This window comes from Ochotona princeps, chromosome 1 (genome assembly GCF_030435755.1).
Source record: "Ochotona princeps isolate mOchPri1 chromosome 1, mOchPri1.hap1, whole genome shotgun sequence".
Taxonomy (NCBI): domain Eukaryota; kingdom Metazoa; phylum Chordata; class Mammalia; order Lagomorpha; family Ochotonidae; genus Ochotona; species Ochotona princeps.
In genome coordinates this window covers 24,840,520-24,853,325 of record NC_080832.1, presented here as the reverse complement: position 1 = coordinate 24,853,325, position 12,806 = coordinate 24,840,520, and the positions used below count along the sequence as shown (strand labels likewise).

Genomic DNA, 12,806 nt, shown 5'->3' with positions numbered 1-12,806 from the left:
GGCTTGATGGCTCAGTGGCTAAATCCTTGCCTTGGGCGCACTGGTTTGTGTCTCAGCTGCTTCTCCTGCTATCCAGCTTCCTGCTTGTGACCTGGAAAAGCAGTGGAGGATGGCCCATGGGCTTGGGACCCTGTATCCACATAGGAGATCTAGAAGAGGCTGCTGGCTTTGGATCAACTCATTTCTGGCCTTTGCGGCCGCTTGGAGAATGAACCAGTAGACAGAAGATCTTTCTCTGTCTCTCCTTCTCTCTGTACATCTTCCTTTCCAATACAAAAAATAATCTTTAATTTAAAAAGTTAGGAGAAAAGGTGGTGAAGGGACTTTTGATTATTTTTATCCCCCTTATCCCAAAGTACATGTAATGGTACTGTAAGATAAATAATAAATGAGGGCATTGCTAAGAGGTGTACTGTTATTAAGAAAAGTAAGGAGTGCTTTCAGGCATTATAAGAGGTAGATCACAAATTTAGCATTCAGGTTTCTAGCGTGCGGAGAGGAGGAACAAATGGAAGCAGTAATGTGCTCTGTAGTGCCACCAGATGAAATAAAAATCTGACTGCTGGTGTTCAGCTGAGAGGACAAGATTCCTGTGTCCACGCTGGCCTATCAGGACTCAATTCCTGGCTATAGCTCCTAACTCCAGCTCCGCCGACTCAGAAGCTGAGAGGCAGCAGGTGGCTCAAGTAAGTGGGTTCCTGCTACTGGCATGGGATACCCTGGCTCCCCCCCCCCCAGTTCCCCCCTCCCCCACCATGTCTCCTGCCCTGACCCAGCCCCTGCTGATAAAGCAGTGGGGGGGGGGTCTCTGTCTCTTTGCTTCTATCTGTCTCTCAGAAAAAAGGAACAACAACAACAACAAAAAAACCCCAGCAGACCATACATATGTAAAATATTCATCAATGTCCATGACAATATTTGTTACTAAGCAAAGCAGATGTATGAGGCCTGATGTCATTGTTAAAGGCCATCTGCCCAGGGCAAGAGTCAGTGTGTCCAGGTAATCAGCCTCTGCTCCTCTGGCTTAGCCAAGGGATCTGTTTTAGCTGGCACAGGAGTGCTATACCGAGGTACCCTTAGGGGTTGGCATGTGTGTAACTTAGTGTAGGGATCTGAGGTCCGGCTGCCTGGCGAGTGCATGCTCACCCAGAAAGCGTCTAACTCCTGTTCCATAACAAAACCCCGGGCTGGTTTAAGATGACACACTGCAGGCTAGCTGCACTGTTGGAACTCCGATCCAGAGGAATGTGTAAACATCACCATCCATGAAATGTTTCTTGGAAGTTGTTTCTCATCTGAACAGCAGCAGCGAGTTAGGGGTTGTGTTCTCTAACAGGTACCTGCTGGCAACGACCTGTGCTGTTAGTTAATTGTGGTCATATGCTTTGCGTTTGGACAGACGAGGGAAGAGATAAAGCTGTTAGTCTTTCCAGCTGAGACATTGGAATACCAGAGATAAAAGAGGGGCCAGCACTCGTATGGTCTGGTCTTTGGTCTCCAGGAACCATTTACGGACCAATCAGAACAGGAAGTAGATCTAACATTTGGAGTCACTGCCTATAACTTACATGCTAAGTGGAAATCACATCTATAAAATGTGATGAAAGAATCTTAATTATGACCAAGTCTTAAATATTTGTGATGACAGAGGAGGGCATTGACAAGGGTAACCAGAATCAAGCCCATTTTCCCAAGGTATTCCTAAGAAAATTGCCTTAGCATAGGAATATAGTATTAAAGAATGGTGTGAGGCCCCTCTCACAGTCTGTCAAGGAGATAGTGTTACGGTTCTCTGCAGCATGCGTCTGTTGTAGCTGTATGCGCGAAGTACACAGATACTCATGCAGCTGTAAATCTTGTTTTCCACAGACATCTTGAAGCCCCTTGTATGTACAGGCACACGTGCGTGCACTTCCTCTTAGGTGTAATGGAGTTCCAGGAGCTCTTGGCCCTGCCTTGCCTTCAGAATGAGTTCAGGCAGATGGAAGGGAACTGTGTAGTAATCTTTCCTCCAAGCTACACATATCCTGGCAAGATGAAAGGCAACCTGCTGGGCCTGGTGCGGTGGCCTAGCAGCTAAAGTGCTCGCCTGGCACACACCGGGATCCCATATGGTCACCAATTCTAACCCCAGTTGCCCTGCTTCCCATCCAGCACCCTGCTTGTGGCCTGGGAAAGCAGTCGAGGACAGCCCAAAGCCTTGGGACCCTGCACCCACATGGGAGACCTAGAAGAGGCTCCTGGTTCCTGGCTTCTGGCTTTGGATTGGTTCAGCTCCGGCCACTGCGGCCACCTGGGGAATGAATCATCAGACCTCCGCTCATTTGGTTGTTGTGTGTATACACCCCTTATCTGTATTCCTGCTGCGCTTGTAGTGTTCTTCATCTAGTGGAGCATTAATCTTTTGACGTTAACACTAAGTTAAAAATAGATTATTTCAGAAATTAAGAAGGAAATAGAGAGGTGGGGAGGAAGGGAGTTTTATCATTATATATTAGAATTGTGTCCAAGAACAACAATGGATCTGTTCTTTTAGTATTATTGCCACATTAACATGAGAAAGGATGACAGTTGAGTTGTAGTTATGCATTTACTGTGGCCCCTAAAATCTAATGTATTAATAACTTCCTTAAAATAAATAAATCAGGGCCCGGCAGCGTGGCCTAGCAGCTAAAGTCCTTACCTTGAACGCGCCGGGATCCCATATGGGTGCCGGTTCTAATCTCGGCAGCTCCACTACCCATCCAGCTCCCTGCTTGTGGCCTGGGAAAGCAGTTGAGGACGGCCCAAAGCTTTGGGACCCTGCACCTGCGTGGGACACCCGGAAGAGGTTCCAGGTTCCCTGCTTCGGATCAGGGCACAGTACTGGCCGTTGCACTCACTTGGGGAGTGAATCATTGGACGGAAGATCTTCCTTTCTGTCTCTCCTCTCTGTATATCTGACTGTAATAAAAATAAATAAATCTTTAAAAATAAATAAATCATAAAAACTTAAAAGAAAGAACTTGTTGATTTTTTGTTCCTACGGATTTAACACCATGGCTTTTAATCATCGTTGTGCATAACTGGGTGGATCTTAGGTGCCCAGGTACTGTTCAGATTACCGTCCTGATTCCTTTATTGCTGTAGCAGCCCCCGGGTGTCAGTACTGTGATTCCCACCACTTCTGGGGGAGGAAAGCAGGGGAGCTCAGTGAGTTGCTTAGGTCTGAAAACCAAAGGGGTACAGAACCGAGGGTCTCCTGCGGACAGGCTGGCTCCAGGACTGCGTCCTTCCCAGGTCTCCTGTCAAACTGCTTGCCTCAGGAGAGTGTGCTGCTAGTCTGTAAGAGGATGTTTTCCCATATAAGAGAAATTACTCCCTGCAGGTTGGGGAGCAGGGAATCAGTGGTGTAGTAAACTACTGTAGAAATGCCACATTTTCATCTGGTACCTGGGAGCAGACCAAGGTAGCACTGACAGGGAGGGAGGGGCAGACGCTGTGGGAGAGGGAAACAGACAGGATACAGGCGTGCTTTCAGTGCGCTTGCTTTCCGTCTCCCCGGCCGCTGGAGACCTCTGTCAGGAATGAACTTTATTGTCGTGAGCACCAGTAGAAGCTGGGTCCTACACACTTGGTGATGACTCTGTACAGATAGGCAGGGGGTGCTTATGTGTAGATCTTTAAACAGTGCTGACTCTGATAGCTTATTAGGTTATCATGGTCTGCGGTTAGGACCCGTAGGATGTTGGTGACACAAGCCCTCCCCAGATGTGGGATTCCCTGTTCCCTTCTCTCTCACCATAGGTTTACCTATATCAGATGAACCTGTGTTGTACCTTTGTGGAACTGCTGTTCTGAAGAATTAAGCACTTCATGAACTTACAGCCTTAGGAAGCAGTCAGATGTTTCTGTAGTATAACTAATTACACATTAGTCTGACTTGGAATGTTACTGGTGTTGGCTTCTTAGTTACAAAATCTTATCTGTTTTGAATTATAATACTTAGGAAGTTGGGCATGACATTCATTTACTTATTTACTTAAATTCTGACCATTTATATGGTGTTTCTGAAAGATAAGAAAAAATAGAGAATATATTAGAGCACGTTTATTTAGTTGGGGAGTCAAATATACATGTATCAAGATACTACAGAGGTAGCATATAAGAATAAACATTTTTATGAAACTTCACAAAACAAAATATTTCCATGTACCTTTGAGTTGAGTAAGGCATGCATTATTAGCCCTTTAAAGATTTATTTTTTTTACTGGAAATCCAGATATACAGAGAGGAGGAGAGACAGAAAGGAAGATCTTCTGTCTGATGATTCACTCCCCAAGCAGCAGCAACTGCTGGAGCTTAGCTGATCCGAAGCCGGGGGCTAGGAGCCTCTTCCAGACTTCCTGGGCTGGTGCAGGGTCCCAAGGCTTTGGGTCATGAGTGAGGAAACTGCTTTATGTAGAATACCCTGGGGCTGCAGACCTTTCACTGGGAGAACTGTCGCTAAATTGTTACTCAGTGTTTGTAAAGCTCTTGGCTTTGCATTGATGTTTGAGTTCTAACCACAAGACCACATCACAGTGACTGATGCTTAAACAAGCAGGAGAGTTGGAGGGTAAAATGTAGGTAAAAACGGCTGTGATGCGAGGCGCGGCGTGGCAGAGCGGTGCTGCTGCAGCTGTGTTCCCTACATATGCTTCTATTTGAGCTCTTCGATGCAGAGATCTGGTATGTAGGAAGTGCTCTGTTGGTTAAATGGTACACTTTCTGCTTTTTTAAAAATACGAATAGTACTCCCCCCTCTTTGTCTGACTTTGATATGAAAAATATTTTTAAAGAGGTATCAAGTCAGCCTCAAGTTAGCATTTTGAATATTGTGAATGGAAAGATGAGGTTATGTCATTTGATTTTATTGGTACTGCATTAATATATTTTGATTATTGCCATTCTGTTTCAGAGGCATTTCCTTCAGTCCTTTGAAGGATTGAAGATGAAAGCAATTGGATCTTGTTTAATTGACTAATTAACATTTTAAAGCATACTAAAGGTCACAGCCCAGATGACAGAAGCTCCTTTCTGTGTGTGTGTTTTTTTCTTTTTTGGTTGGCGTCAGTATGATCAAATCTGAACTTCTCTTTCTCCTCCTTTTACCAGTGTCTTGAATGCAAGTCTGTCAGCCCAGGTTTCTGTAAGGCCTGCACCTGTTGGTGCTAGAACCCAAAGAGGAATAAGAGGTATCTTTGCCCAAGTTGTCACCTGGTCAGGACACAGTGAGGGAGCCAGCTGCTGGGCATTCAGGGGCCCAGAGAATCCTGGTCAGATTGGTGTCTGCAGTGGGTCTGAAGTAGGAGGACAGCGGAGAGGTTTGCTTGCTACCGGCTCTATTGGGGACACTGCGTGTTTGTGTGTGTGTATTTTTCCATCCTTAGAACAACTATGTAAGATTCATCCTGATTTGATCTGCATTTTAAACAGGAGAAGGTCTTTGTCCAATGGCACATAGCCTATAAATGATGCTGGTGGTAGAGGCACTCAGGCAGTCTGATAGTAGAGCCATTACTGTCAATCCTTAGCCTCAGCTGAATGGGGTTTGGGTAAAAGATGAATGACTCATGACTCTCGGGAGGTAAATGGCGAGGCCATAGTGAGGCCCGTGGAGTTGGTCTCGGGCCATTTTGCCAAGGCCCTGGAGCCCCATGCTTCTGAGAAAAGGAATGGGTAACACAGGTCCTAGCCAACATGTGCCTGGATTGCATGGTTCCCTGTGCTATGTGTCAGATGAGAAGTCATACGGTGAAGGTTTTTAAGTAGTAGAGTCCCGTTTTTATTCCCTACCCTGTATCTTTAAGCTCTGCTGAGTTTCTGGCCTTCATGCTCCCAGTTCAGGAGGATGCAGTCTGAGCTGTTGCCATCCTCTTCCTCTGGCCCTTGTCCCTTCTTTCGTGCCTTTTGTAATTCAACTTCTGGAATATTTCCTGATTGGTTTTCTATATGCACCATGTTTATCTTTTCATCTTTTTCTTATTATGAATGTATTTTATTTTTATTTGAAAGGCAGAGTTACAGAGAGAGGAGAGACACAGAGAGATCCTGTCAGCTGGTTCACTTCTCTGGTGGCCACAACAGCTGGAGCTGGGCTGATCTGAAGCCAGAGCTTCCCACATGGGTTCAGGGCCACAAGGACTTTCCTAGGCCTTGTGCTTTCCTAGGCCATTAGCAGGAGGATGGATTGGCAGAGGGGCAGCTGGGACATGAACCAGTGCCCCTATGGGATGCTGGTGCAGCTGGCGAAAGCTTAGCCAACTATGCCACATTGTGAGTCCCCTTTCTCTCCGTCTTGTCATTTTGTCTTCTACTCCTTTCCACTCCCCTCTGACTGTGCTCTCTTACTTCGCTGGAGTCGTCCTCACTCAGGTAGTAGTGCCTAGCTCTTTGTGCAGTCTGATGAACACTTTCCAATGTAGCATTCCAAACTGGTTCTCAACCAGGGATGGTCGTTCACCTTGGGGAATTTTTGGAAACGCCAGAGAGATTTTGGTTATCAGTTTTGGGCAGTGATGCTGGGGGCAGCTCCTGTGCGGAGGGCTGTGGTGCTAGCCCACCTCTTACAGAGCCCAGCACAGGTCCTACTGCTGGGCCGTACCAGACCCAGATGTCACCGTACGGAGACTGAAGACAATACTGAGCCTGCACAGCATTCTGCCACAGCGTCTCCGTCCCACGAGCCTACAGCTGGCCTGGACTGCCTGGGTGTGGTTTTCTCCTGACTTGTTTCTTCCAGTCCATTCCCAGTTCCTTCCTGATCAGTTGCTATGGATGACTCTTCTCCAGCCTTGATCCATTTCCTTGCCATTTAGGGCTCTTTCCCTTGTCCCTCAGCTCTGCCCATTCCCCAAGTTCTGGGGTTAACCTCACCGGGCCAGGGACTCCACCTCCGTAGGCTCAGTTCTAGCTCTGTTGGTGCTCCCTACATAGGTCCTCTCAATTCATGAGCTCACAACAGTGCAGTCCACATGTGGCTTCTGTGCACACCTGCCGCTTGCATTGGCTGGATGTGTGCACCTCAGCCCAAGTGGTCATTCTAACCTTATACTGCAGCCCTTTTCCCTCTGGCTTCCCTGCCTCTAGTGCCGGCTCACACTGCCCTGGCAGCATGGGGGAGGGGAGAGGGAGAAAAGAGTGTGGAGGCTGGGGGTGCAGAGGAGGTGTTTAAGGCTGACAGTCTTTCTTCAGCTTCGAGTGCAAAAGGAAGCTAACTACTGAGTATGGCATGTGTAATCTTGGTGGTTCAGCCCAATGGTTCCTCTTCGGGAGTAGTACTCTTCTCCAGAGGGACCTTTTGCAAGTGTTGTGAGTTTGGGCATTATGATGGGAGCGAAAGTCACAGACAGTGCTTACAGCTCAGTGACGCTAACTTCCTGTCATGGCCCAGATCATCCCACACTGTAGAGAACTGTCCGGATGCCCAGAGTGCCCTCTTTAAGGAATGGCATATTTGATTTTAGCTTTGGCCTGGAGAAGCGAAGAAAGGAATACCAAGCACCAATTCTGGATAGTACTTATTTTGGGTGGTGGGAAGTAAGAGAGGAATTGAAGAGTAATAAACGCAGAAATGCAGGGGAGAGTTTAAAGGCAGTGATGAATTGTGCATGCATTAAGAAATTGTAGGCACGAGTGAGGAAGGCAGCTGGTTGTGTTGACTTTCTGTGCATCCTTCTCATCTCAGGAGTGACTCACACTTAGTCCCTGCCTCTCACCCCACAGCCTCGAGCTGGGTCCCCCTTCTCGGCAGACCTAGAGCCTGCTTCTTTCTGTTCCTGCACTGCCAGGTCCTTGGTTTTGCAGCTTGCCCTGCATTTGGGCAATTTTGCCATCTCACGACCCGGCTTTGGCACCTCATTACCTAGCTTCCTTTGCAAAAAAAAAAAAAAAAAAAAGAATTCCAAGTTGCATTGTAAAGATGAAGCTAGTGACAGGAGCAACAACAGGATGAGTAGATTCTCATATGGGAGGTACAGTGCTAAACTGCTTCTGCACGTTATTTATTTAATCCTCACAAAAACCTCTGTGAAATAACTGCTCTGGTTACACTGCTATTTGTGGTTGAAGCAGTGGAGGATTAAACAAAGTGAACAGTCTCCTGCCATGCATCACTATTCCGTGTATCTGGGGTGTAGGTGGTTGAAAAAAGCTTTCCCTCTTTTTCATTTTAAAACTTGTTCTTATTTAGGTTCACAGCACAGCTGAAAGAACTATGTGCCCACTGCCCCACAGTTGCATAGTCGCCTGTTAGCATTCTCTGCAGAGATGCATTTATCTCAGTCTGTGAACTCACATTGACACATCATTGTCATCTTAGGGTTCACTGCTGGTGCACACTCTGTGCATTTTGACAAAGGAAATAATAAGCGGCATGCATCCACATCCACTGTCCTAAAAATTTCTCTGTGTGCCACCTGTGCGTCCCCCCATCCCCTAGAGTCTTTTCATGTCTCTAGCATATGTCCTTTTGGCATTTAAGACAATAACTGCTAAGCTCAGATACTCGGATTGCAGCGGGCAGTCACAGGAACGCACGGGGTTCTCATCTTAAGCTGTGATGACTTGATAAGAAATAGACTGTGCCTGTGCCACCAAGCTTCCTTGCTGAGATCCTGCCTGGCTGGTGGCATTCTGTCTGGGGAACGTGTGCTGAAGATAGGGTGTAAGTAGCTCATTGTTCCTGCCTTCTGTCCTTATGGCCCAGGGAGCATTCTGGGCTTTCCCATTCACAGCCCAGCAGTGGGAGTTTCTGTGGAGCTGTGATGGGTTTGACTACATGCCCGTTCTGTTATGTGATAGACCATTTCAGAAGAGACTTGAGGAGCAGGCTGATCTGTTTGCTGCCTTCTCTCTGGGATTCTGAGCAGCCCATAACCGAGGGCTCTGAGAACCCTCTGAGATACCAGAGTGGTTTGTTTTTTGAAGGGAACCCTGGAGTTGCCTGTTGTTATTTTTCTGTGTTAGGAAACCTTGTGCTATGCGTTGAGTACTGAAACATCTAATTGCACTGTGAAGGATGTGTAGTTTTCCCAAGCTTGTTGGAATGTATTTGAGCAGGTGAGAAATACCAGAAAATAAAGTCCCTTGGCACAGCATTGTATCAGAATAAGGTAGTAAATGTTTTCTGATCCATTCTGGTATTTATTCTAGTGGTGGAAATCTTGACACAGAAGCATTGTCCCTCTGGCATGAGTGAGGCAGCGCGTATAACAGCTTTGCTTTTGAATCTCTGTGTTAAATCTGTCTTATTTGTTCCTCTTCCAGAAGCCCCTTGTGCCACGCCGCTGATCTGCAGCTTCGGGAGGCCGGTGGACCTAGAGAAGGACGACTACCAGAAGGTGGTGTGCAACAATGAGCACTGCCCGTGCGGTACCTGGATGCACCTGCAGTGCTTCTACGAGTGGGAGAGCAGCATCCTGGTGCAGTTCAACTGCATCGGCCGGGCCCGCAGCTGGAACGAGAAGCAGTGCCGCCAGAACATGTGGACCAAGAAGGGCTACGACCTGGCCTTCCGCTTCTGCTCCTGCCGCTGCGGCCAGGGGCATTTGAAGAAGGACACAGACTGGTACCAGGTGAAGCGGATGCAAGAGGAGAAAAAGAAGAAGTCTGGGGCAGAGAAGAACACGGGGAGGCCGCCAGGGGAGGCCGGCGAGGAGGCCAAAAAGTGCAGGCCCCCAAACAAACCTCTGAAAGGCCTGAGCCACGACCTCCCGCGGCGGCATTCCATGGACCGGCAGAATTCCCAGGAGAAAGTCAGTGCTGTGGGCTATGGGGCCCGCTCGCCCTGTGCCTCCCCTGGGCAGTCGCCACCCACAGGATATCCCATCCTCTCTCCCGCCCATTTCGGCGGCCCGCGATCCTCCAGATACCTTGGGGAATTCTTAAAGAATGCCATCCACCTGGAGCCTCACAAAAAGGCCATGGCAGGGGGACACGTGTTCCGAAATGTCCACTTTGACTACAGCCCTGCCGGGCTGGCAGTTCACAGAGGGGGACACTTCGATGCCCCTGTTCAGTTCCTGCGGCGCCTGGACCTCTCGGAGCTGCTTACTCACATCCCCAGGCATAAGCTCAACACTTTCCACGTGCGGATGGAAGACGACGCCCAAGTGGGCCAGGGCGAGGAGCTGCGCAAGTTCATTCTCGCTGCCCTGAGCGCCAGCCACAGGAACGTTGTCAACTGTGCCCTGTGCCACCGGGCACTGCCCGTGTTTGAACAGTTCCCACTGGTGGATGGGACTCTGTTCTTAAGCCCCTCAAGACACGATGAGATTGAATACGATGTTCCTTGTCACCTTCAAGGTATAGGTGTTTATTCACCTTGCCTGCTTTCCGTTTGTTAAAATTCGAACTGCCTGTTAAATTCACAAGGCAGACAAGGCAGAAATGTTTTGTTTCGCCTTAAAGTGAACTGGTGGTATTACTGATTGATTGATTGATTGATTGATTTGTCGTAGCCAGGTGCGAGGTAACATCTGGCTATTTCAGCTTCCCCAGGCAGGCAGTGGTGGTGGCTTTACTGTGATGTCACTGTACCGGGTAGACCTGTCCCGGTGGGTAATTTTATGCGCTCTTTCTGTCTGATTTGAAGAGAGTTAGTTTGTCATAAATGGGAGGGAACCTAGCGAAGGAATTGTGTAGTTGCCGTTTGCTGTGAAATTGTTATCTTTGAAACCTGTTTAATATGCCCAGTAAGCTATATATTGTGCTTAATCCTTGCTAATCTGTGAGGAATGGTAGGGGTCAGAAAGGGCCATGGTGGTTTTATTTATTTTTTTTTAAAGATTTTATTATTATTGGAAAGCTGGATATACAGAGAGGAGGAGAGAGAGAGAGGAAGATCTTCCGTCCCATGATTCACTCCCCAAGTGAGCCACAACGGCCCGGTGCGCGCCAGTCCGAAGCCGGGAACCTGGAACCTCTTCCGGGTCTCCCACGTGGGTGCAGGGTCCCAATGCATTGGGCCGTCCTCGACTGCTTTCCCAGGCCACAAGCAGGGAGCTGGAAGGGAAGTGGAGCTGCTGGGCTTGGAACCGGCGCCCATATGGGATCCCGGGGCATTCAAGGCGAGGACTTTAGCCGCTAGGCCACGCCGCCGGGCCTGCCATGGTGGTTTTAGATTAAATTAATTTTGAAATGACAGAAGATGTTTTTGATGGAAGCAAAAAAAAAAAAAAGAAAGAAAAGGAAAGTGGAGAATAATGGGAAGTTTGGGATGTTCCTGTGGTGGGGAAAGCTCACTGCTGTGGCTGGGATGGCAGGATGTGCGTCCCTGTAAACTGTGAAGCAAACGACAGAGTCGGTTAGTACAAGGAAGAAGTCTGCATTTATGAGAAACTGCTGAACATGCTGTAAAGAGGAGAGGAGGTGTGTGACTTCTGACATGGGTGTGGCTTCAAAAGCCTGCAGTGAAAATGATATAGCCCCACCTATCTTCTGCCTGCCTACTCCCACTGTCTCGGTCCCCAGAGACACTTTCAGATCTTAGCTGATTCTTCAAGTTTATAACATCCTAATTTTAAAGATTTCATCCTCATTCTCCAACCTTAGCCATTACCTGTTGAATTCCAAGGCAGATGGGTACATGTCCTTTTTTCCTTTTTTGGGGGGCGGGTAATATATTTCAATTCTTGATCAAATTGTCAATGTTTTTTTTTTTTATATTTATTTTATTTTTATTACAAAGTCAGATATACTGAGAGAAGGAGAGACAGAGAGGAAGTGGAGCTGCGGGGATTAGAACCAGCGGCCATATGGGATCAAGGCGAGGACCTTAGCCACTAGGCCACGCTGCCAAGCCCCAATTGTCAATGTTTTTACTGTTGTTTGTAAATGTTTAGTGTTGAGCCAAGTGAAGGTACAGAATGCAGTCTATTCTAGGACATCTATTGTTTCTTTGAATTGCTTCATTACCTTAGGGCTCACTGTTTCTTTTTCCTTTTCCTTTTTTTTTTTCCAAACATTTTGGCTAGTTACTGTTACTCTACAACAACTTTGCAAACCATCTTTCAGAAACCTTCCCACAGTGGGTGAGTGTTTGGCCCAGTGGTTATAATACAGGTTAGGGGGCCAGTGTCCCATATGGAACTACCAGAGTTCAGTACTGCGCTTCAGCTACTGTACCCCGCTTCCTGTAGGTACGAATGCATGGGGCAGCAGGGATGATTCAAGTCAGTCGGTTCCTGCCAGCCACGTGGGAGACCCAGATTGAGTTCGCAGATGCTTGCTTTTAGCTCAGTCCTGCTCTGCAGGCATTTGGGGAGTGAACAGTGGGAGAGAGCTTCTCTCTCCCGACCCATCTCCCTTTTCCTGTCTCTTAAGTGAAGAAATTTAAGGAATAAAGACAACCACAATAACAAAAAACTTTTCACACTACTTCCAGATTTTTTTGGGGGGAAAAAAAGTCTTTTTTTTTGAAAATATTCCTCATGCTGTCTTTCATTGAATCACTCCCACTGGTCGTGGTGCACTCAGGAGCTTCCATACTGTATATGAGGGCTCTTGAAAGATTTGTGGGAAATGTGATTTAAAATGTGAGCTTATTTTTATATGATTATTTTTCAAATTCATATATAATTTATCTGTCCTAAACCTTTTCTACAATTATGAAAAAAGTACTAAAATAAACATATTTGAAATTCTATTTCCCATGAACTTTTTTTTTTAAAGATTTCTTTTAAAAGAGTTGCCAAGAGAGAAATAGAGAGATCTTCTGTTTGTAACCGCCAGTGCTTACCAGTCAGAAGCCGAGTGCTGGGAACTTCTAGTCACCCCTGTAGTTG

The 12,806-nt window shown here is 47.1% G+C and overlaps 1 protein-coding gene across 1 annotated transcript in view; it reads left to right on the top strand.

Moving 5' to 3' along the window:
• HECA (hdc homolog, cell cycle regulator) overlaps window positions 1-12,806 on the top strand; it is a 46,707-nt gene that overhangs the window by 24,088 nt on the left and 9,813 nt on the right. Inside the window, exon 2 of the mRNA XM_058669894.1 lies at window positions 9,289-10,326. Coding sequence (XP_058525877.1) covers window positions 9,289-10,326 — 1,038 coding nt within the window. The remainder of the gene's footprint in view (window positions 1-9,288; window positions 10,327-12,806) is intronic.